This window comes from Mustela lutreola, chromosome 2, assembly GCF_030435805.1.
Source record: "Mustela lutreola isolate mMusLut2 chromosome 2, mMusLut2.pri, whole genome shotgun sequence".
Taxonomy (NCBI): Eukaryota; Metazoa; Chordata; class Mammalia; order Carnivora; family Mustelidae; genus Mustela; species Mustela lutreola.
Genome location: NC_081291.1, coordinates 5,314,867 through 5,337,109, shown reverse-complemented (window position 1 = coordinate 5,337,109; position 22,243 = coordinate 5,314,867). Strand labels below are relative to the sequence as shown.

The 22,243-nt window shown below is 55.1% G+C and overlaps 1 protein-coding gene across 2 annotated transcripts in view; it reads left to right on the top strand.

Annotated features, from left to right (window-relative positions):
- Window positions 1-22,235, top strand: part of CERS4 (ceramide synthase 4) — a 32,242-nt gene extending 10,007 nt beyond the window's left edge. For both annotated transcript variants that reach the window (XM_059159766.1, XM_059159765.1), the window contains exons 2-11: window positions 13,879-14,052; window positions 17,179-17,296; window positions 17,991-18,109; window positions 18,207-18,264; window positions 18,532-18,582; window positions 18,934-19,026; window positions 19,485-19,613; window positions 19,902-20,008; window positions 21,545-21,701; window positions 21,791-22,235. In XM_059159766.1, coding sequence (XP_059015749.1) covers window positions 13,880-14,052; window positions 17,179-17,296; window positions 17,991-18,109; window positions 18,207-18,264; window positions 18,532-18,582; window positions 18,934-19,026; window positions 19,485-19,613; window positions 19,902-20,008; window positions 21,545-21,701; window positions 21,791-21,967 — 1,182 coding nt within the window. In that variant the 5' untranslated portion in view covers window position 13,879 and the 3' untranslated portion in view covers window positions 21,968-22,235. The remainder of the gene's footprint in view (window positions 1-13,878; window positions 14,053-17,178; window positions 17,297-17,990; window positions 18,110-18,206; window positions 18,265-18,531; window positions 18,583-18,933; window positions 19,027-19,484; window positions 19,614-19,901; window positions 20,009-21,544; window positions 21,702-21,790) is intronic.
- The last annotated feature ends 8 nt before the right edge of the window (window positions 22,236-22,243 follow it).

Below are 22,243 nucleotides of genomic sequence, written 5' to 3'. Positions count from 1 at the left end.
CAAGGCCTGCTGTCCCAGAAAGCAGCCTGGCTTTTGGGGCTCCTTGGCCCTACCTGAACCTGCCTCCATCTATGCCGTCACCAGGAAGTGGCAGAGGGGCCCAGTGGCCAGCTGGTGGGAAAGAGGAGGGCAGATGTGAGACCAGGTTGGGTGGAGAAGGTGCCATCACAGTGCAGCCTGGAACCCACAGTTGTCTCTGCCCTGGAAGGTGGGTAGTAGCATTGCTGGAGGGGATGATTGTGTTTGGGAATGGGTTTCGTAATGATGAGCTGGGGTGGGGAGCTGGTTGACAGCTAACGTCACCTCTGAGCCTGTATATCCTCTACCAGCCACCCCTTCAGCAGAAACCTTTATTTTCCTTTTGTGCTAATATGATTTTCTGTTTAAAAAGTCACCTTTAATGTTTACACTCACTAGACTCTTATTCAACCTTAAAAGGAAGGACATTCCAGGGGCACCTGGGTGGCTCAGTGGGTTAAGCCTCTGCCTTTGGCTCACTCAGGTCATGATCTCAGGGTCCTGGGATCGAGTCCCACATCGGGCTCTCTGCTCAGCGGGGAGCCTGCTTCCTCTTCTCTCTGCCTGCCTCTCTGCCTACTTGTGATCTCTCTCTGTCAAATAAATAAATAAAATCTTTAAAAAAAAAAAAAAAAAGGGAAGGACGTTCTGACACCTGCTACAACATGAATGGACCTTGAGGACATTATGCTCCATGAGGGACACCAGACACAGAAGGACACACTGTATGATTCCACTTACAGGAGGGACCTAGAGTCGTCAAATCCATAGAAACAGAAAGCAGAGTGGAGGTGACCAAGGGTCAGGGGTGGAGGAGTTGGGGGTTAGTGTTTAATAGGGACAGAGTATCAGTTTTACAAGATGCAAAGAGTTCTGGAGACGGATGGCGGTGATGGTCGCCCAATGATATGACCACAATTAATACCACCAATCTGTACACATAGAAATGGTTAAGATGGTATATTTTTATGTTATTTGTATTTGACCACAATTTAAAAATTAGGACACCTGGTGGCTCAGTTGGTTAAGTGACTGCCTTTGGCGCAGGGCATGATCCTTGCATCCTAGGATCCAGCCCCGCATCAGGCTACCTGCTCAGCAGGGACTCTTGCTTCTCCCTCCCCCGGTGTTCTCACTGGCTCTCTCTCTCTTTACCTCTCAAATAAATAAAATTTTAAAAAATAATAAAACAATAAAAATGTATGTAGCTGTGAAACATTCCTTGTAAAAATCAGTGAATCACAAAACAAGCAGACCAGCTCCTCCCTTCCCTGACTTCCTGATGCAATAACTCTGAGCATAGACTACATCCTTATGGCCTATTTCCATGAGTTCATGTACATATGTGTAGCTCTGGGAAAAAATACAGAGTCTTCATATGCTTTAAATATTTTTTCCTGCCCACATTCTTCTTCCTTTCTCTTGTTGGGCCTGTTAGATCTTCTGATAGTCCCAAAGGTCACTGAGACTGTGTACTTTTTTTTTCCCAATTGTGGTAAAACATACAAAAGATAGAATTTACCATTTTAAAAAATTTACCATTTTAACCATTTTTAAGTGTGCTACTTAGTAGCCCTAAGTCCCTTCACAGCATTGTGAGGATGGCACCACTATTTCCAGATGGCGTTTTTTTTTGTTTGTTTTTTGTTTTTTTTTTTAAGATTTTGCTTTTAAATAATCTCTACACCCAACCTGGGGCTAAAATTTACAACCCTGACATCAAGACTCACAGGCTGTACCAGCAGAGCCAGCTAGACACCCCAAGTTTATTTATTTATTTTTCTTTTAAAAATCTCTATACCTATCATGGAGTTCAAACTCACAACCCCAAGACCAAGAGTTGCATGCTCTTCTCTGTGAGCCAGCCCAGCCCAGCATCTCCCAGATGACACATTTCTTTTTTTTCTTCCTTTTTTTTTTTTTTAAGATTTTATTTATTTACTTGACAGAGATCACAAGTAGCCAGAGAGGCAGGCAGAGAGGTGGGGGGGGGAGCAGGCTCCCCTCCAAGCAGAGAGCCCAATGGGGGACTCAATCCCAGGACCCTGAGATCATGACCTGAGCCAAAGGCAGAGGCTTAACCCACTGAGCCACCCAGGTGCCCCACCAGATGACACATTTCTATTTCATCTTTGTTTTTTCTTCTCTGTTCTTCCGTTTGAATATTTGCTATTATCTAGCTCCAAATTTGTTAACTCTTCAATAATCTCTGATTGCTATCAAGCCCACATGTGATTTTGTAATTGCAAGTATTGCATTTTTGCAGTTTTAGAATTTACATTTGATTCATTTTTTTACCTTTCCACTGAGGTTTCTTTTTTTTTTTTTTTAAGATTTTATTTATTTATTTGACAGACAGATCACAAGTAAGCAGAGAGGCAGGCAGAGAGAGGAGGAAGCAGGCTCCCCGCTAAGCAGAGAGCCCGATGTGGGGCTCGATCCCAGGACCCTGGGATCACGATCTGAGCCGAAGGCAGAGGCGTTAACCCGCTGAGCCACCCGGGTGCTCCTCCACTGAGGTTTCTTATTTGTTCGTTCATTAGGAGCTATTTTTTTTCCTTTCCATCCTTGAATAGATCATAATAGCTGCTTCAAAATCTGTATCTGTTCCTTCCAACATCTTGGTCACCTCAGATTTTAGTCCCTGTTAATTTCCTTCTGTCTTGAGTATGGTTCGTGTTGTCTTGTTTCTCCAAAAATCAAGTAATTTGGGGTTGTATTCTGGACATCATCAAGATGTTATCGTGGTGACTCTGGGTTCTGTTATGTTCCTCTGGAGAGCACTGATTTTTTTTTTTTTTTAATCAGGCAATTAACCTGTCTGGACTCAGGCTCCAAAGTCTGTTGTCCTCATGGTGGGTGGCAGGTGAAATCTCTCTTCCTTTCTTTTAGCCTTAGCTGGCCTGGTTGGAGTCTGCCCTACACACATGTGGTTCAGGGCTTAGCAGGAGACCTTTTGTGCACAGACCTTTTGTGTAGAATTCGGAACTTCCTTTTTCGGACTTGCTCCCTTCCTTCATGCTCCATCCTGTTGTTAAGCAATTGTGATCTTTCTGGGCTCTTCTCATTTTTCAAGCCAGTTTCTATTTCCAGCAAAGAGCAGTACAAATGAGAAACCCACCTCCCATATACCAGGTATAGACTCCCCTCCAACTACTACCTCTTTGGCGTCACTCTAGAGCAGTACCACCTGGTAGAACTTTCTGCAAGGATGGAAATGTTCCATACCTGCACAAATCTGGTGGCCATAAGCCACGTGTGGCTCTTGAGCAGAGAAATTTTGCTGTGTGCAACTGAGGAATTGAATTTGAAATTGTGTTTCATTTCAGTTCATTGTAATTCAAATAGTCCTATGCTGCTGGTAGCTACCATGTGGGGACATCACAGCACCGGGCTTTCAAGTAGTCTGTTTTTGTATGTCAGCCAGGGTTTCTGGTTGTTTCCAGTGGGGCTGGTCTGAAGCAGCTGATTCTGACTTCAGTGGAACCGAGCTCTCCTGGTGCTTTTCCATTGCCTAAATGACGTATGAGGCCATTAGTGGCTCCCCGCATTTTGCTTTTATTTTATTTTTTTAACTCCCTGAGCCCCCATTCCGCTCACTCAAGTCAATGAGCATAATGTTCCTCCTCTTTTTTCCCCTTTGGTAATTTTTTTAAAAGATATATTTATTTATTTCAGAGAGAGAAGACATGAGCAGGATGGGGAGAGGGAGAGAGAATCCCAAGCAGACTCCAAGGTGCGGAGCTGTACATGGGGCTTGATCTCACGACATCAAGAGCATTACCTGAGCTGAAACCAAGAGTCAGTTGCTTAACTGCACTATCTGGGTGCCCCTCCTTTGGTCGTTTTTTAAAATTAATAATTGGGGGGGCACCTGAGTGGCTCAGTGGGTTAAAGCCTCTGCTTTTGGCTCAGGTCATGGTCCCAAGGTCCTGGGATCGAGCCCTGCATCAGGCTCTCTGCTCAGCGGGGAGCCTGCTTCCCTTCCTCTCTGCCTGCCTCTCTGCCTACTTGTGATCTGTCAAATAAAAAAAAAAATCTTAAAATTAATAATTGGGGGCACCTGAGTGGCATAGTTGGTTAAGCATCTGACTCTTGATTTCAGCTCAGGTCATGATCTCAGGGCCATGAGATCGAGCCCCCCACTGGGTTTCATGCAGGGCATGGAGCCTTCCTAGGATTCTCTCTCTCCCTCTCCCCCTCCGTCTTTCAAAAAAAGTAAGTGTTGTAAAATACACATGACATCAAACTTACCATCTTGACCATTTTTGAGTGCACAGTTTAGTATTGATATAGTCACATTGTTGTGCATCCCTCTCCAGAACTTTCTCATCTCCCTAATCTGAGACTCTGTCTCCCCACCCCCTCCCCCACCCCTGGCACCCACCATCCACTTCCTGTCTCTACAGATGGATCTCTCTAGGGACCTCCTGTGAGCGGAATCCTACAGTGTCTGTCTTGTTGTGACTAGCTTCCTCAAAGGACATCCTCAAGGTCCATCCATGATGTATTTTCCTCTATCTTTCGGACTGTAATGTAAGATTTCTTCACATGGAGCCCTGAGGTTTCCAGTCCCCGACTGTTAGACATCCAGATTGCAAATTTGCCCTGGAGGGGAGAGGGGGATGGACTCCAGAAGGGCACCGGGAAATTCATGGAGCGATGGATATGTTCGTTATCTCGGTTGAGGGTGACGATTTCACATGTACATACATAGGTTAGAACACATCAGATCACACACTTTAAATGTGCACTTTCTTGTGTGTCAAGGATACCTCAAAACTGTATTTTTGTTTTTATTGTAATGGCCCAAGTGGGCTCCCCTTATCCCCCACCTGTAAGCTTCATCAGTCCCTGTGCGGGTAATAGTCAGCTCCTGCTGCCCACCCCCCCCCCATCCCCACTTGCTTTTGAGGCTGAGGACTGCTCCCTTCCCCCTCAATGTCCAAGAGACCTGATCCTCTCTCCTATCTTGGTCCTTGAAACCTCCCTGACCACCCCCAATACACTAGGTGAGGCTGGGGACCCCAGAGATCTCTCCCGGGCTCTCCCTGCCCAGGGGGACACCCAGAGCCAGCAAGCTCTCTAAGCTCCAGGGCTCAAGAAAGCTCCGAAGAAAGGCCCAGGGATAGGGCACAGTGAGATGGGCAAGGCTGTGGGGAGGGGGCTCTGCTGTGTGGGGGGAAGCCTCTTGAGGAGGCCTCTTAAGGAGGAAATAGAATCTGACCCAGGTCTTGAAAGGCTAGTGGGAACCGGCCCCCTGAAGCAGGCATTTAGGGCAGAAGGCGGAGGGCGGATGCTAAGTCCCTGCTGGGCGGGGCCCTAGGAGGGAGCTCAGGCCATCAGAGTGGCCCACAGCCAGCCCAAGGCAGCTGCAGTGATCCTCCTGGCCCCACTGGTGGCTGTCTTCTCTGGGGGGTGGGGCATTGCCAAGAGGGTGGCCAGCAGGGGTGCAGCTCACCTAAGCCCCCTGGGCCTGCCCAGGGGTGTAGCAGTTAAGAAATCATGTGCTGAGGGGCGCCTGGGTGGCGAAGTGGGATAAGCCTCCAACTCTTGATTTGGGGCCGGGTTGTGATCTCAGGGTTGTGGGATCAAGCCCCGCGTCAAACTCAGCCCAGTGTCTGCTTGTCCTCCTCTCTTGCTGTTTCCCCCACATGCGCTCATCCTCTCTCTCTCTCAAATAAATAAATAAAATCTTAAAAAAAAAAGAAGAGAAGAGAAGAGGGGTGCCTGGGTGGCTCAGTTGGTTAAGCCACTGCCTTTGGCTCAAGTCATCCGGGATCGAGTCCCACATCAGGCTTCCAGCTCCGCAGGGAGCCTGCTTCTCTCTCTGACCTTCTCCCCTCTCCTGCTCTCTCTCTCACTCTCAAATAAATAAATAAGTAAAATCTTTGAAAAAAGAAATTATATGCTGAGCAACTGGTTCGCTGAAAACACAGAGAGGGTGGGGGAGGGGCTTGAACCTGGAGAATGATTGACAGGCAGAGGCAGGCCCAGGGGGCGGCTGCACAGAGTCCCGTGAGCCCTGAGCCCACTGGTGGTACAGGGCAGCCCCCTCACCACCCTGATGAGCTTCTGGTTCCAGCTCTCGCCCTTGCTGGCTAAATGGCCGGTAGCTTCTTGCTTTAAGCCTCGGGCTTCCCAGTTCTGAAATGGGGCAACAGGGAATCTCCTTTACTGGGATCGAGCTGACCTTGCCTGTTGAAACAGATGGTTTCTTTTTAAGTAGGCTCCACACCCAGTGAGGGGCTTGAACTCACAGCCCCAAGATCAAGAGTCACCCGCTCCTCCAACTGAGCCAACCAGGAGACCCGGTGGGGTTGGGTTTTTTTCTTTTCTAGAAGATCTCACCACCTGCACTGAAGTCCTCGCATCCACCCATCTGTCCATGTGTCTGCACTACTCATACCCATTCATTCGTCTGCTTAGCACTTAGTTGGCACCCGATGTTGTGGGAGGCCCTAGCTTAGGATACTGCAGTGCCTAAAACAACATTCTAGCCTTCAGGAGTCTTATATCTTGGGTGAGGCAGAAAAACAAATAATAGATCAAATAGGACAAGAGGGCTGAAGGAACAAAACAGGATGAGGAGATGGAACAATACACAGGCTTCTTGGGTAGCGATCTGAGAAGATTTCTCTGAGCTGAGATGTGAATAATGAGCGCTGGACACAGGGATGTGTAGGGGAACAGCATGTGCAAAGGCCCTTGGTTAAGAATGAGCTTGGTGAATTGAACACAGCACATGCAAAAGCCCTGGGGCAGGAATGAGCTTTTTGAGCTAGGTATGTATATGTAAAGGTCCTGGGGTAGGAATGAGCTTAGTGAATTAGAAGGCCAGCAAGCAGCCATTGCCAACAGTTGAGTTGGTGGGGTGTGGGAGGGTGTATCAACAGAACCAGAGTATGGAGGGCAGACGTGTGTCGTCTTTTTTTTCTTATTTTTAAAAATTATTTAAAATTTATTTAGAGAAAGAAGAGGGAAAGAGAGACTCTTAAGCAGGCCCCACACCCAGCACAGAGCCTGACACAGGGCTTGATCTCACAACCCTGAGATCATTACCAGGGTGGAAATCAAGAGTCGGACACTCAACCAACTGAGCCACCCAGGCGCCCTCAACAGTGTGTCTAAATCTGAGGGGTTGGGGTGGGAGGCAGAGTCCTGGACCTGGGGCTGGGCAGGGAACACCACCCGTAGGGATTCTGCTCAGAGAGGTTCATGGTGGAGGAGCCAAGGCCAGCCACAGGGGACAGCCGGGGCCCAGGGCAGGGGAGGCTGTGGCTGTCTCCACACCACCCCCACTTAGCACATCATGTGTTCCCTGCCTGGGCCTCCAGCCGCGGGAGTCAGGTGACCCCCGGCAGCAGGCCAGGCTGCAGGAGCCCGGGGTGTGTGTGTGTGTGTGTGTGTGTGTGTGTGTGTGTCCGTGTCCATCGTCACTGGGCAGCCCAGACATCTGGAGTCTGAATTGATTTCCTTTTTCACAACCCCGGGCAAGTCGTGCATTTCCAGCCAGGTTTAAAATAAAACAAACCTTCTGTGCACAGCCCTGCTCTGCTGGCCAGTCTGGGTGGCGCTCAGGACTTCCAGGGAGCAGGAAGGATGGAGTCCGCTCCCTCGGACCCCTGAGAGGGGACAGGGATCCTCCGCTCATCCTCCCCTCCCCGTACTATCACAAAGCCCTAATCCCTCTCTCTCCCCCGGTCTGAGGATATATTTTTAGCCACTCGGAAGGATTATCAGAGTCTGGCTCCCAGGTGGCAGGGGCAGGGCTGGGAGTGAGGCCAAAAAGGCTTCAAGACACAGCGGCCTTGCTGGGAGACTGGGGGGCAGGGCAGGGGTGATGGGGGCAGGGTAGGGGTGTGGGGGGTTGTAGGCTCAGGCTGGTTGGGCTGACCAGCCACTCCCTCACTCGGTGAGTCTCCAGATGACCCCTCAGTGGCCCTGGCTAAGCCCAGCCTGAGTTCATGAGCTACAGCTTGAAGGGAAAGCTGCAGAGGTCAGGGAGGTTCTGGGAAGAATCTTCCAGAATCTGCTGCAGGCCAGCACCCCACCTCCCCAGGCTGCCCCTCATCCCACCACCTCTCTCTGCTGCTAATAACATGCAGGTCAGTCCTACTTACCACTCACTCCACTGCCCCATGTGGAAAGGGTTCTTATTAGCCTGTTTTACAGATGAGGAAACGGAGGCACAGAACAGCCTGCTTGCCTGCCTGAGGTTGATTGCCTGGTGAATGGGTGAGGCAGGAGTCACCTCGGTGTGGTACGACCCCTGGCCCACACAACAAACTGGAAAGCAGGTGGTTTGGCTGTACCCATTTTTCAGATGGGGCAGCTGTATGGCAGAGTCCCAGGAAATGAGCAGAGGAAATGAACAAGGAAAATCTGAGCCTGAGCCTCCTTCCTTCCCGTCCTCTGGGAAGGAGGGCTCTGATGAGGGTCAGGAGGTGGAAGAAGAGAAGTCTGGGCCTTGCTGGTCGTGAATGTTTAGTAACAGCCGCACATGAGTCCCTCCTGTGTGCTAGGAGGGGACAGACAGACAGACAGGTTGGAGAAGGGGTAGGGCTTCCAGGGCTGAGACCTCTGCAGTCCAGGTGGGTCAGTCTAATGTGGACGCCGGAAAGGACCAGGCTTGCTTCAGCTGAGGGGACTGGGGCTCCAGGCTGGTCACGCATCCTTCCTTCTCCACCCCGGGCTGTCGCCAGAGAGCCTCCGTGACGAGCTCCCAACCTCACAGTGAGTGAAGCAGGACTGGGGGAGTGTGCTTCAACTAAATCCAATCAGGAGCTACTTCCAGGAGGAAGCAACAAATGAACTGGGTTTTGAGGGATGCCTAGGAGTTTGCCAGACAGACAGGGAAGGTGTATAAGCCCTGTGGAGACTGTTTCATGTTCTCAGCACCCAGCATAGGGCAATAAATATTCAATGGGCATTCTAGGCAGAGGGCAGCACTTGCAAAAGGGGCTGTATGAAATCCTATGGTGTGGTGGGAGCCGAAAGTGTCAGGCAGTGAATGGGGGGCTTGAGAAGCCCAGGACATCAGTGGAGGCCTGAGATTGGAAGATGCCCGTAGTCTTGTGTGTTCCCCCTTGTCTCTGAAGCTCATCACGACTTGCTGGTGGCACAGAGGCAGTGGGTATTCATCTGGGCATCCTTGAGTGGGGGAAGCATATGGGGCAGGGGGCCAGGACTCCCAGGTATCTGCTTCAGCTCTGGCTGGCTGGGGGCTTTCCTGGGACTCCTTGCCTATTTGCATCTGCACTGGGCGGCAGAGGGAGGGAGGTCTGCTGAGAAAGTGGGAGCAGGCCAGAGGTACCATGCAGTAGATGTGGCTCCAGTTGGGAGGTGGGAATCCCAGGCTGGGCATGCGCCCTCAGGTGGGAGGTGGGGGCAGTGCACCAGATCAAGCCAACCTTGCCTGTCAGTGCAGCTAGTTTCTTGTAGAGCAATCAACCACCCAGACAGAAGACTCTGTGCCCATCTGTCCCTTCTGTCTGGGCCATCTGAGCCTGCTAGGTCTAGACTAGCTGCTGTCACATACCCTTGTTTGTCAGGCTGCTGGTGCTGCTCATCACCTCACTGACTGCCAGATGTCCCCCCCCACCGCCATGGGGACTGCAGACTGCTCCTTCATCTCCGTCCCTCCCTGGGCTGGCCCATCCCTCCCCATGGACTTGAACGCCGGCCACATGCTGGTTCTGAGACCCAGACTCTCAGAATTTTTCTTTTTTCTGTATTTGACTTGTGATGTTATGATTTATAGTAAGAAAGAAATATTTGTTCTTTGTCTCCGGTCTCACACTGAACTCCTAAAACCCTTGGAATTTCCAGCGATGGGGGTGATCTAGGTGTCCTTTGTTAGGTTGACATGGCCGACTTTGGGAAAGCCTCTAGGGCACCAGGGTGGGTGGCTGGGTTGTCAGGGAAGGCAAAGAGTGAAGAGAGAGACAGTAGAAATTTCATGCGGGCCCCTCCCACCTCCAGGGAGGGGAAGGGGCTGCAGGCTGACTCACTGGGCAGTGAGCAATGATTTAATCGAGCATGCCTTTGTAATGAACCTCCCCAGAAACCCAAAGGGCGAGGTTCAGACAGCTTCTTGGTTGGTGCGTGCATGGAAATTTGGGGAGAGTGATGCACGTGGAGGTGGGGGCCCCCCCTCCACCTTGCTGTCTACGTCTCTTCCATCAGGCCGTTCCTGAGTTGTGTTCTTGTCTAATGAACCAGTGACCTAGTAAGTAAACGTCTTTCCGAGTTCTGTGAGCCCCTCTAGTGAATTACTCAAAACCCCCAGGAGGGGGTCAGGGGGGCCTCTGGTTTACAGCCAGTTGGCCAGAAGCATAGGTGACGATTTCATGTAGACACACCTGGCGGCAGAAGTGGGGGGACAGTCTCTGTAGGACTGAGCCCCTTACCCCATGGGATCTGACCCCACCTCCAGGTCCAGTGTCAGAACTGAGTTGAGTCCCGTGGACAAGCCCACAAGGTGGGATTGGAATCAGATGGTGGACTCTTAAAATGCAGGCATTTTCATGAGCAGGAGAGAAGGGCCCGCACCGGAATGGATGACTCGGGGAATTTCCTCAACCAGAAGAGCACTGGCTCGGATCAGGAGACGGAGCGTGCCAGCCTTAGGCAACCCCACAGGGCCCCTCTGGTCACTGTCTGTCCCAAAGGCAGCCGCCTGTCCCGATGCCCAGCAGTGTGGTCACGGACTAATGCCCCCTAAAGACGCCACGTCCTGATCCTGGAGCTTTGTGTGACGAAGGGGTCTAGAGGTTGCTGACGGTGTGGGGGCTGACCCCGGATTCCCCGGTGACTCAGTGTCATCCCAGCGGCCTTTATAAGAGGGAGGCAGGAGGGTCAGAGAGAGAGATGTTGGCTTGGAAGACAAAGACGGGACCTTCATCCAGGGAGTGCAAGTGGTTTCTAGAAGCCAGAAAAGGCAGGAACGGATTCTTCCCCAGAGCTCCGAAGGAGCCCAGCCCTGCCCAACCTTGCACTCAGCCCAGCGAGACCCCATTTCAGACTCCTGAGTCCCAGAACCATGAGAGAACACATCTGCCACTGCATTAGTGGTAACCTGTGACAGTGGCTGCGGGACACAGATGCCGCCATCCTCGGGCCGTTTTGCCTGCTGTTGAACTTGATAAAAATGGAATTCTCTGTGTGCGTCTCTGCCCTGCATCGGGCTCTCTGCTCAGCGGGGAGCCTGCTTCCCCTTCTCTCTCTGCCTGCCTCTCTGCCTACTGGTGATCTCTCTCTCTCTCTGTCAGATAAATAAGTAAAATCTTAAATAAACAAACAGGGGCGCCTGGGTGGCTCAGTGGGTTAAAGCCTCTGCCTTCGGCTCAGGTCATGATCCCAGGGTCTTGGGATCAAGCCCCGCATCCGGCTCTCTGCTCTGCCGGGAGCCTGCTTCCTCCTCTCTCTGCCTGCCTCTCTGCCTACTTGTGATCCCTATCTGTCAAATGAATAAATAAAATCTTTAAACAAACAAACAAACAAAGAAGTCTCTGGAAACCTGCCCCTCCTCTCTACCCCCTTCCAGTGGACAGCACCTCCTTCTGGCCTCCGAAAGGCCACTTCCCACGAGGCTGCCAACACCCCATGGCTTGTGTCCTTATCTAAAATAAAACCCAGGGCCACAGAACCCCCGGACATCCAGAAAACAGTTTGGCCGCTGCTTATGAAGTCAGATGGGCGGCTTCCCTGCCGGGCTGACCCGGGAGATGTGTCTGCTCGTAATCGCTGTATTCCTAATCACCCCAAATGGGAAGCATTCCAGTTGCCATCAACAAGCAGATGGTACATATCCACGATTTGGGGGCAGCGGGGCGGCGGGGGGAGCTACCAGTAGATGCTATGACACACAAATCTCAAAACGGTTCCCCAGAGCGAAAGCAGCCAGACAGGAAGATGGAGTGTGTGATTCTGTTTATAGGAAGTTCTAGCGCAGACAGGATGAATGCATGGTGGGAACGAAAGTCAGAAGCCAGGTTACCTTTAGCTGGAGGAGATGGAGGTTGACCACAGAGGGGCACGGAGAGCTTTGCGGGGGGAGGAGGCTGCGTCACGCGGCTGCCTGTATTTGTTCGGACTCGGCAACCGTTCGGTGAAGGATTTATGCATTTCGCTCTAGCAGATTTTACCTTGAAAGAAAAAAAAAACCCATTAGCAAATATTGAAGCCTAGCTAATGATCTGCGTGCTGAAATATTTAGGGGTGATGCAGCTTGATGTCTGCTGCTTGTTTTAAAATGCATCCAGGAAAATAAGATGGCCTGATCTGGGGGGGGCGGTGGGGGGAATGGATGCACTCGCAGATATCCGATAGAGCAGACAGAGCAAACTGTGGGCGGCAGAATCTAGTGCTGGGGTGTAGGAGTTCACTGTAAATTCTTCCAACTTTTATGTAGGTTTGAAATTTTTCATCACGAATGTCATCCCAACTCCTCCCTGAAGCCCACAGGCCCGGCACGACCTGCCCCTGTCCCCTTCCCTCTCCCCCCCACCTTGCTCATTCTGCTCCAGGGGCCTCTTGCTCTTCCCCTAACACTCTATGAGCTCAGTCCTGCCTCAGGGCCTTTGCACCTGCTGCTGCTTTCTCTGAAAGTCCCTCCCTACTACCACTACTCTCCTCTGCGTAAACTCAGGCCCTTCTCATCTCTGGGTCTCTGCCTAGAAGGCATCTCCTTAGACTTTCATTGGTCACCTCGTTTAAAATCGTGGTACCCTGCTCATTTTCTACCAGGCCTCATCACACGGTCCTGTCTCATTTACGAATCTGTATACTTGTGTGTTGGCTGCCCCCCGTATGGGGACAGGAATATGTCTGCTTTTTTCCCTGATGTGTCCCTAACACCTAGCTGCATGCTGGCATGAACAAGTCAATCAGAGAACACCTTGTGGATGGACAGACAGATGGACAGTCGGGCAGGCACATGGATGGATGGACGGATGGACAGATGGGTAGATGGACAGACAGATGGGCAGGCAGGTGGATGGATGAACATACAACTGGATGGACGGATAGATGGATGGTGGGTGGGTGGGTTGGTTGGTAGGTAGATGAATTGGAGGGACACGTGGATGGACAGACATCAGCAGGTAACGTGGGTGTTTAGATGGATGGATGGATGGATGGACAGACATAAGGATGAACAAACCTCCCAAGCGGGGGCTAGTGTGGGGGTCCAGGCACTTGTCTTAAGATCTCGGGAAAGGGCAAAGCTGCTTGGGCGCCTCAAGATGGCTGTCGGAAAGCCTTCTTGGTGGAAGGAAAGCTCACTTAATTGCGGCTCCAGTGATCAGGCAGGCACCGTCACGCACCAGGGACTCTTGCCCAGCCGCAGCCCAGCCTCACAGCCAGCGGGGCTGCTGACCTTCACACCCGGAAGGATGCTCAGGAAGGGAATTGCGGATTTCCTCAGCTTCTCACCTTTGGGCTGCCTTGGAGACACCTTCCCACAATGGCGGGACACCTCCCGTGACATTGGAGAACTCGAGTTTATGACCCCAGTCAGCCAGTCCCTTGACTTCCAGCCACCTTTTTTTGCACCTGTGAAGTGCAGAGCACTAACTCTTTTCATGAGGTGTGTCTCTGGGACCAGCAGGCAGGGAGACACTTTGCCTAAGTGGGCTGGGCTCCCAGGTGGGCTGCTGTCCCTGTATGACAAATGAACTTGAGATTCAGAGCCGGCAGGTCACTTGCCTGAGGGCACACAGCGCAAGTCTCTCTTTCACACCGGTTGTCATAAAGTCAAGGTTGCGGGGGCGGGGCGTTGGGGCACAAGGGGGCGAGGATGGGGTGGTGGGCCCTCCCACACGCTGAGCTCCCACTAACGGGACCCTGTGCCCACAGGATGTTGTCCAGCCTCAGCGAATGGTTTTGGCAGGAGAGGCTGTGGCTGCCGCCCAACAACACGTGGGCTGCCCTAGAGGACCGGGATGGCCTGGTCTATCCTCACGCCCGCGACTTGCTGGCAGCCCTGCCCGTGGCGCTGGCCCTGGTGGTCATGCGCTTGGCCTTCGAGAGGTGAGTTTATGCCTCGCGGTGGTGCCTGGCCCTGTTGTCCTCCCCTGTGCACAGTGCTCACCCTGGCCAACTGTCCTGTGTTGTTTCGTCCTCATGTGTCCTGGATAGAGCCTGGTTTGGAGCTGGCGTGCCTTTCCTGGCACCCCCCTTGCCCCTAGCTGCTACCACCCACACTCCTCCAGCCTCTGAGGGCTGGTTCCCTGTCACCATGGCCGCTGCTCCAGTCTGGAGGCACCTGCATCTTTGGCAAACCTGGGGGGCGGGGGGTTGGGGGAGTGGGCCTGGAGGGCGCGTTCTTGCTTTGCTGACCACGTAAGGGTCTGCAGAGGCCAGTCAGTGAGCAAAGAAACGTGTTTTTTTTTTTTTTTTTAAGATTTTATTTATTTGAGAGAAAGAGGGCACAAGGCTTGGGGGTCGGGCAGGGGGCTAGGGTATAGGGAGTAGCAGAGACTCCCCACCGAGCAGGAAGCCTGATGCAGTTGGGGGAGGGGAGCAGCACCATTCCAGGACCCTGAGATCATGACCTGAGCTGCTTACCCAGCTGAGCCACCCAGACTTGCTTCTCGCCCACTCCCTCCTGCCTCTCTCCTTTGGGCAAGGTGACCCTCCACCCCTCCTTCCTGGCTCCTAAGGCTTCCCTCCTCCCTTTGTAGCAAAGGAAGGAGCAAAAAGCACTGGCTTCCCCTTTTGTGCCCTAAACCACCCCACCCCACCCCCGGCGGTCCCCACCCCCAATCTCTTGCAGCCTGCTGGTGCCCACACCCCTGAGTGTTTGCCGCACCCCGCCCCCCCAGGTTCCCAGCAACCTGGTTCCCAAACTCTGTAGATTTTCAGTCATTTCTCATGGGACCCAGACCCTGCTTCCAACCGAGTCTCCTCCTCTTTTCCTGGCTGGCTGTCTCCTGGGTGTGGGCATCTCTCTGGGGTCCCTTTCCTGGGTCCCAGGTACTTCCCACCAATTCTGTAGTTACAGCTTTCAGACCTGTTCTGCCAAGTCCCTTGGCTGCCGGCACCCCCATGATCCAACCCCCCTCCATGATCAGCTGCCTCCCCAAGATTCCCTCTCCGGCCTCCCGCCCCACGCCCTGCCCTCTGCAGGTCCGCTACTCCCCATGTGGCCACCCAGCCTTTGCACTCTGTCCTCTGCAGTCCCTTCAAAGCTGGGTTGCAGGGACGCCTGGGTGGCTCAGTTGGTTGGACGACTGCCTTCGGCTCAGGTCATGATCCTGGAGTCCCGGGATCGAGTCCCGCATCAGACTCCCAGCTCCATGGGGAGTCTGCTTCTCTCTCTGACCTTCTCCTCGTTCATGTTCTCTCTCACTGTCTCTCTCTCAAGTAAATAAATAAAATATTTAAAAAAAAAAAAAAAAAAAAAAAAAAAGCTGGGTTGCAGAAATGCCCACCAGGCCCCTCCGCCATCCCTCCCCCCACCCTCCAGAGCCCTTATCCCCCTTCAACCCCCTCCACAGCCCCCGGAATCCCCCCTCCCCCCGCTTTGGGTCCCTGGCTTTGCCCTCCCCTGATGACAGGGACTCGGGAGCATTCTACTTCTTGCTTTGTCTCTCCAGGCCAGGCTTCCTGGATATAGGCTGGACCCCAGGAGACCCAGGGAATACCCACAGAGGTTGTATTTATGTCACAGATACCCTCTGAGCGCCTACTGTGTGCCTATCATTGCTCTGAGCAGCTTACGCATCCTAAGGCAGCCCTTAGCGCAACCCCGTGAGGCGGCACTAATGCTCTCCCCATTCTACAGAATAGGAAATGGAGGCACAGAGGTTGAAGGACCAGCCTGTGGTCACCCAGAGGGAGAGTCATCTGGGACTGAGGCCTTTGCCTAAGGGGTTCTAAGAGGCTCAAGTCAGCGGGGGGGGGGGGGGGGGGGACCTTTCCTGCAGGGCAGGGACGACAGGAGACCTGGCCCGATTCACTACTGGAGCGTGGAGTGAGCAGTTGTTTATTTAACTGATGGCCTCATCAGACGTAGGTGGGGTGTGTTCACATCCCAGAGGTGATAGCTTTGGTGAAGTTTGGAATATAGGGCAGGTTCAGTGGGGGTGGGGTTGGGAGCCAAGAAAGAATTCTCGAGACGTCTTTGGTGCAAAATGGTGGTTTATTAAAGCTCCGGGGATGGGCGCTGGAGGCAGCCGAAAGCTGCTGCACTGGGCTTGTGAGGGATTAGGTACCAGGGGTTAGGGAGGTAAGGAACAAGGTTTTAAAAGAGCTTTCCTATGCTAAAAAGGACCTTTGATACCAGAGGGCTTGCCATTGTCAGGTTCAGGAGGGTGTTTTCCCCTCTAGCAAGGCTTTACCCTTAAGATAGTTGGGAGATTCTTGGAAGAATGGCACACACGAGTCCCACCCAGGACTGGGGGTGGGGGGAGCTCACAGGGTGACAGCTTCTGCTTTGTCCTCAGCCGGCCTTCTGTCCCCTCATCAGCTTTTCCAAGGTCGAAGGCAGAGGTTTTGGCCATTTTTAAAGTCAATGCTGGGCCCATCTGCTCCTCCCTAGCTGGGCAGCCCTGGGCATCGCTCTGACCTGTCTGAGCCCTGTTTGCCCATCAGGACAGTGGGGACTCTGACAGTAGAGTCAGACGAGCCGCAGCTGATGCGGATTTGTACCCATGCTCGGCACTCAAGAAATGACAGTCCCCTCCTCCCCAACGTCCTGTCACTGTTGCGCTGGAAGGAGTTCCTTGCTGAGCTGCCCTGAGCCTCAGTTTCCCCAAATGCAGGCTGATGGTCGGTGGGTATGAAGTGCTGGGGGACACCCCCCCCCTTGTGGGACATGTGGTGACGGGCCAGGGACCAGGGACCTCTGCCTGTCTACACCGCTCCTGCCTGTGGGGACCCCTGAGCCAGGCAGGGGACAGACAGGGACCCAGACCATGAGACAGGCAGTGAGGAGGCCCTTCTTCCTGATGGGGACTGTGTGAAGCTACCTGAGACCCCGCAAGTTAACCTTCACACCCCCACCCTGAAGACCGGCCACCCAACTGCCTTTTCTTAGGTTTGGTCCCAGTGCCGTGGCCGGGCTACCCCTCCGGGCTCCCAGCATGTGACCCGGCCCCTTTGAGCCTCAGTTTCCCCACCTGGATTGACAGGCTCTGTCTCCCCTGCACCCAGATTTGTTGGCCTGCCCCTGGGCCGGCTGCTCGGTGTGCGTGATCAGACCAGGAGGCCGGCGAGGCCCAATGCCACTCTGGAGAAGTACTTCCTCACAGAAGGATGGAAACCCAAGGAGGTGAGAGCCCCCCTCTGCCCCCCTCCATCCCCTTCGGCCAGCCCAGGCCCCCTTGTGGGCGGGGCCTGGGGAATGGGATGTGGCCCTGTTGCCAGGAACAGGGAAGTCCAGGGCGGCCTCTGCACACCCACAGTGCTCCTACCCCCAGGCCACCAGTGGGCAGATCCTGCGACTGCGGGGCTGGGGAGCTGGGGGCGGTTGGGGGGGGCTGGTATCTCCTGAGCTGGTGAGGAGAGGAAGACCTGACTGACTGATGGGGTTGGGGGGAGACCACAGCAGGCCTGGGACACCTCCGCATTCCCGTCTGTACTGTGCTCTGGCTGTCCCTATGCAGGACCTTCCTCCCTCCCTGGTCACCCTCTCTCTACAGGTAGGGGTGGGAGGCGAGGTCGCAACTGCCTGCCTGGGGTGGGGGTAAGATCGGACTTTTCTGGAAGGGTAGAGGAAAACCTGTGCTCCACCGCCGCCCCCTTTCTTAGTCCCGGTCCCTGTCAGCCACCTGTCTCTCCTGTGAGCGGGGCTGGCTTGTATATGGCCTGTTTGGGGGGGCCGCCTCCGTGTCTACAGGCAGACAGTCCCACAGGCAAGGTCTGGGGGAGCAGAGGAAGGGGTAACGCGGCCGGGTCTCATCTGTCCTGGGACAGGGACAGGAAGGAAGCCACCTCTGTGACCTCCCCCACTCACCCCTCCCCAGCACCAGATGGCCGTCCTCACGGTCCAGTGCGGCCTCACGCTGCCACAGATCCAGCGCTGGTTCCGGAGGCGCCGGAACCAGGACCGGCCCTCCCTGACCAAGAAGTTCTGCGAGGCCAGGTGAGCCCGGGGCTGGGGGGAAGCGGGGGGCGCTGGGGGTGCAGGGGGAAGCGGGCGCCTCCGGTGGCTGCCTCACGGGCTCCCTCCCCGCCTGCAGCTGGAGGTTCAGCTTCTACTTCTGCTCCTTCTTCGGAGGCTTGTCGGTCCTCTACCACGTGAGTGCGCGGATGCACTGGGCCCGGACTGGGGGGTGTGGAGGGGTGCGGGCAGAGGGGGGAGCCCGTGCAAAAGCACAGGGAGGGGAGAGCACTGGGAACGGGCATGGCGGACATCCACGTGCCTGGGAGGACACACCATGCCCGGGAACTGGGGGTCCAGAATGAGAGCAAGCGGCCCTGGGGATACCCCACCCACCCACCCCCGCGGTAGAGGGCTGGGCAACCTCTGACCTCTGAGCAGCCTCAGACTCCGTGTCCCTGCAGGAGTCATGGCTGTGGGCACCGGTCATGTGCTGGGACAATTACCCAAATCAGGTGAGTGGCAGGGAGAGCCCGGAGGCTGGTGGGGGCTTGGGGTGGTCAGAGTTCCTTCAGCCACAGCCGGGAGAGCCAAACCCAGACATGACATGACTCCCCTCCAGGTTCCGATCTATATTTTTGCTTCCCCTTTGGGATGGATAGGGGCCAGACTCCGGGAAACGGGGAGCAGGAGCTGCCGCAGAACCACTGCCCTTGCCTACCTCTGGGGACAGGGATCTCACTCCTCCTTCACTCATTGGGATTCAAGGGTCCTGGTTCTGAGCAATGGAGGAGGGCCCTGGGGAGCCTCCCTGCCCCTGGGGAGCCTCCACCCCCCACAGCTAACCTTGGCGGACACCCCTGCAGCCCTTGCAACCGGCCCTGTACTACTGGTACCTCCTGGAGCTGAGTTTCTACGTCTCACTGCTGATCACGCTGCCCTTTGATGTCAGACGCAAGGTGAGGCCTGGCTGGGAAGTGACGCGGGAAGAGGGGAAACAGACCCAGTCTTGCATGTGGGATGGCCTCACCGCCTACCCTGAGACCCCCTGGTGCCTCAGGTGGGAGACCCAGAGTCCACAGGGTACAGACGCCAGGGGCGCCTGGGTGGCTCAGTCTTTACACGTCCGTCTGCGGCTCAGGTCATGATCCCAGGATCCTGGGACTGAGCCCCGCATCAGGCTCCCTGCTCTTTGGGAGGCCTGCTTCTCCCTCTCCCACTCCCCCTGCTTGTGTTCCCTCTCTCCCTGTGTCTTTCTGTCAAACAAATAAATAAAAGCTTTTTTAAAAAAAAGTACAGACGCCAGCCAACCAGCTCCCTGCGAGGGCCTCCACCCATCCCGGCGGGGTGTCCCCCCCCACCCCCCCCCCCCGTACCACCCGGCCTCATCCCTGCTGTGACCCGCTGTCTCCCGCAGGATTTCAAGGAGCAGGTGACACACCACTTCGTGACCATCCTGCTGATCTCGTTCTCCTACAGTTCAAACCTGCTGCGCATCGGCTCTCTGGTGCTGCTGCTGCACGACGCCTCTGACTACCTCCTGGAGGTGGACCTGGCCCAGCCCGAACCTCCCCCCGCCCCCCCACAACACCCTCCCCCAACACCCTAGCCCTTCGTGAGGCCACGCCCCCGGCCACGAGGCCACGCCCCCTCGTGGCTTGCAGGGGCGGGGGGGGGGGGGCGCGGTGGAAATGAAGGTTCTCACCCTCCGCACTACACCTTTCTACACAGTTCCTGGAGAGGAGGCCCCACCCTTTCCCAGTGCCCTGCTTCTCACCTACTTTCCTGTCCCCACCATTGGCCTGAGGCCGGTTCTCTCTGTTGCCCTCCGCAGGCTGGCAAGATGTTCAATTACACGCACTGGCGGAAAGTGTGCGACACCCTCTTCATCATCTTCTCCTTGGTCTTCTTCTATACTCGCCTCGTGCTCTTCCCTACGCAGTGAGCACGCCGTTGGGGGAGCAGGGAGGGAGGGCATGTCTGAGATCCAGGCCTGCCTCCCTCTGGGTTTCCTGACCCATGGACTTGGGGCTGTGGGCTGGGTGGCTTCCAGGAGAAGGCAAGGAAAGGTGTTCCTGGAACTGGGCACAGCATGTGCAAAGACCCCGTGGTAGGAGAGACAGAAGTCTGGACTCAGTCATTCCCCCCTGTGCCTGGAACATGGAGCAGGAGGCAGGGTTGGGCACCCACTCACTAAAGTCTGCCCAGTCTGTTTGCTGATGAGGGAGCAAGGTGAAGATACCTGCTCAGGTGGGGCTAATGTGTGTGGGGGTGGGGGGGACTATAGTAAATAAGGCAAACAGGTAGAATCTAAAGCATGAGAGAATGACGTGCTAAAGAGAAAGTGAGGTTGAGAAGGGCACAGGGAGTGCGTTGGTAGTTGGAATTAGGCTGGTCAGGGAAAAGGCAGCATTCATTGGGAAGGACTGGAGGGAGAGAACTTAAAACCGATCTTATGGAAAGAGTGGTCAAAACAGCAGGCACAGCATGTGCAAAGGCCCCGGGGCAGAACTGGGCCTGGTGTGGAGGTATGGCACGGAGGCCCCTGTGGGTGGAGCAGAGTGAGTGAGGAGGGGACGGGGAAGGTCATTTGGGGCTTTGGGGTTCTCCGGGAGGACTTGGGCTTTTACCCCAATGACGAGGGAGCCCTGGAGGTTTGTGGGCAGAGGAGGGACATACCCACGGGCTCACAGGCGCCCTCTGCTGGCTGCTGGGGAATAGCGGATGAGAGGCCTGAGCAGGAACTGTGGGGGCCCAGGGAGGTCCAGCGGAGGGGACTGGGCTGGCCCAGGTGAGCCATGGTGGGGCTGGACCAGTGCAGGTGACAGAGGTGGGTACAGTCAGAGTCATCGAGGCTCATGAAATGGGTATGAGGCCGGAGTTGCTGCTTGAGGAACAGGTGCGCAGCTGTGGCTGTGCTGGTTTGCAGGGTCTCTGGGGGGACTTAGAAATGTCATGGAGAAGGCATGAGCACACCAGCCTGGGGTTCTGGACAGAGATGTACGTGTCTAGAGTTTGTAGCCACAAGCCTGGAGGAGGTCACTGGGTGACCTGGAGCCCTCGATATTTGCAGGCCGGGGGACCCTGTGGAGGAAACAGAGGGCTGTGGGTCCCTGAAGGCCCAGGAAGAGAGAGCCAGCTGCCCGAGCAAGGCTGGCTCATGGTGGCCCCACAGCCAAGCCAGGGGGCAGGGCAGGGCAGAAGCTCACTGCCTGGGGGACCAGGGTGGGGGAGGGAGCAGCTGGGCCACTAAGCATCCCCTTGGGGTTCATGTGTGTTCTGACAAGTTAATATGACCAGGCAAGAAGGGCACTTAAATGCCCAGCTAAAGAATATCACTTTCTCTGGGGGGTGGGGGGGAGCAGCAGAGGGAGCCATGGTAGGTTGTAGAGCAAGGAGGGTCACACAAGTTAGAGGTTCCAAGGACTGGGGGCCTTGGTGGCGGCTGAAACCCGTCTCCCCACTCCCCTGCTGTAGGATCCTCTACACCACCTACTACGAGTCCATCGCCAAGTGGGGCCCCTTCTTCGGCTACTACTTCTTCAATGTCCTCCTGGTGATGCTGCAGCTGCTGCACGTGTTCTGGTCGTGCCTCATCCTCCGCATGATCTACAGCTTCATGAAGAAAGGCCGGGTAGGGCCAGGTGGGCGGGACCGGGGGCCGCCTGCGGGTGCCTCCCTGCAGCCCCCGGCCCAAGCCTCATGCCCCGCCCCACCCCGCAGATGGAGAAGGACGTGCGCAGCGATGTGGAGGAGTCTGATTCGAGCGACGGGGAGGCGGTCCCCGAGCACCTGCCGCTGAAGAACGGCGCGGCTGCCAGGCCCGGGGCGGCCCCGACCGACGGCCCTCGGAGCCGGACTGCTGGGCGGCTGGCCAACGGGCACACGCCGGCCACATAGCTCGCAGAGGCCCGGCCTTGAGGGCCGCCCCCAGTGCCCCATAGCTGGGATTTGGCTGGGGGCGGCTGGACTGGTGGCCCTGGGGCCAGCTCTGGAGACTGGGATGGCCCTCCCCCGGGGGAGGGGAGAGGGCTCATGATCTGTCTCCAGCCCCTTCCTTCTGCCTGCCCTGCCCTGCCCTTGGGCAACTGGACAGAGCCGGGGAGGGTGGGCAGCAGCGGAGGGCCCAGCTCCAGGCTGAAAGGGGCCCAATAAAACTTGAATGGAACCAGCTTC